General features: G+C 39.6%; 1 protein-coding gene across 1 annotated transcript in view; it reads right to left on the reverse strand.

Annotated features, from left to right (window-relative positions):
- LOC133976956 (poly(rC)-binding protein 4-like) overlaps positions 1-138 on the reverse strand; it is a 13,551-nt gene extending 13,413 nt beyond the window's left edge. Inside the window, exon 1 of the mRNA XM_062415094.1 lies at positions 97-138. Within this exon, the coding sequence (XP_062271078.1) occupies positions 97-138 (42 nt within the window). The remainder of the gene's footprint in view (positions 1-96) is intronic.
- Between the last annotated feature and the right edge of the window lie 317 nt (positions 139-455).

The raw sequence follows: 455 nt of genomic DNA on the forward strand, positions 1-455 counted from the left end.
GAGCGGACAACAGGAGGGTTAAGATGTTTAGGTGGTAGCGTGGATGCTAGTTTATTATTTTGGGGAGGGGTCAGAGTTCACAGACAGGCTGCTGACCTCGCTGTCGTATATCCCATAATGTCTGCTGCCGTTAACCATCGTTGTTTTTATGGTTGTTTATTTTACAAAGGAGAGTGTGTAGATATTTAATAGAAGATGCCAGAGAACGGACCCTTGAGGAACTGTACATGTGACACTCGGATTCATAATTGCCGATTGATCAAATGTCTCTTGTCAATATGATTTAAACCAATTGTGTTACTTCTCAGATAGATGTCATTATATAATTGTCTCTGTACACAATCGGTGCTGTTATGAGATTAAAATCCAGACTGAAAAACACTGAAGAGATTGTTTTACACTAAGAAAGCATTGAGCTGCTGAAGAATAACCAACTCAAAGCTCTAAACGTTAGG

The sequence above is a fragment of the Scomber scombrus genome, unplaced genomic scaffold (genome assembly GCF_963691925.1).
Source record: "Scomber scombrus unplaced genomic scaffold, fScoSco1.1 SCAFFOLD_259, whole genome shotgun sequence".
Classification (NCBI taxonomy): domain Eukaryota; kingdom Metazoa; phylum Chordata; class Actinopteri; order Scombriformes; family Scombridae; genus Scomber; species Scomber scombrus.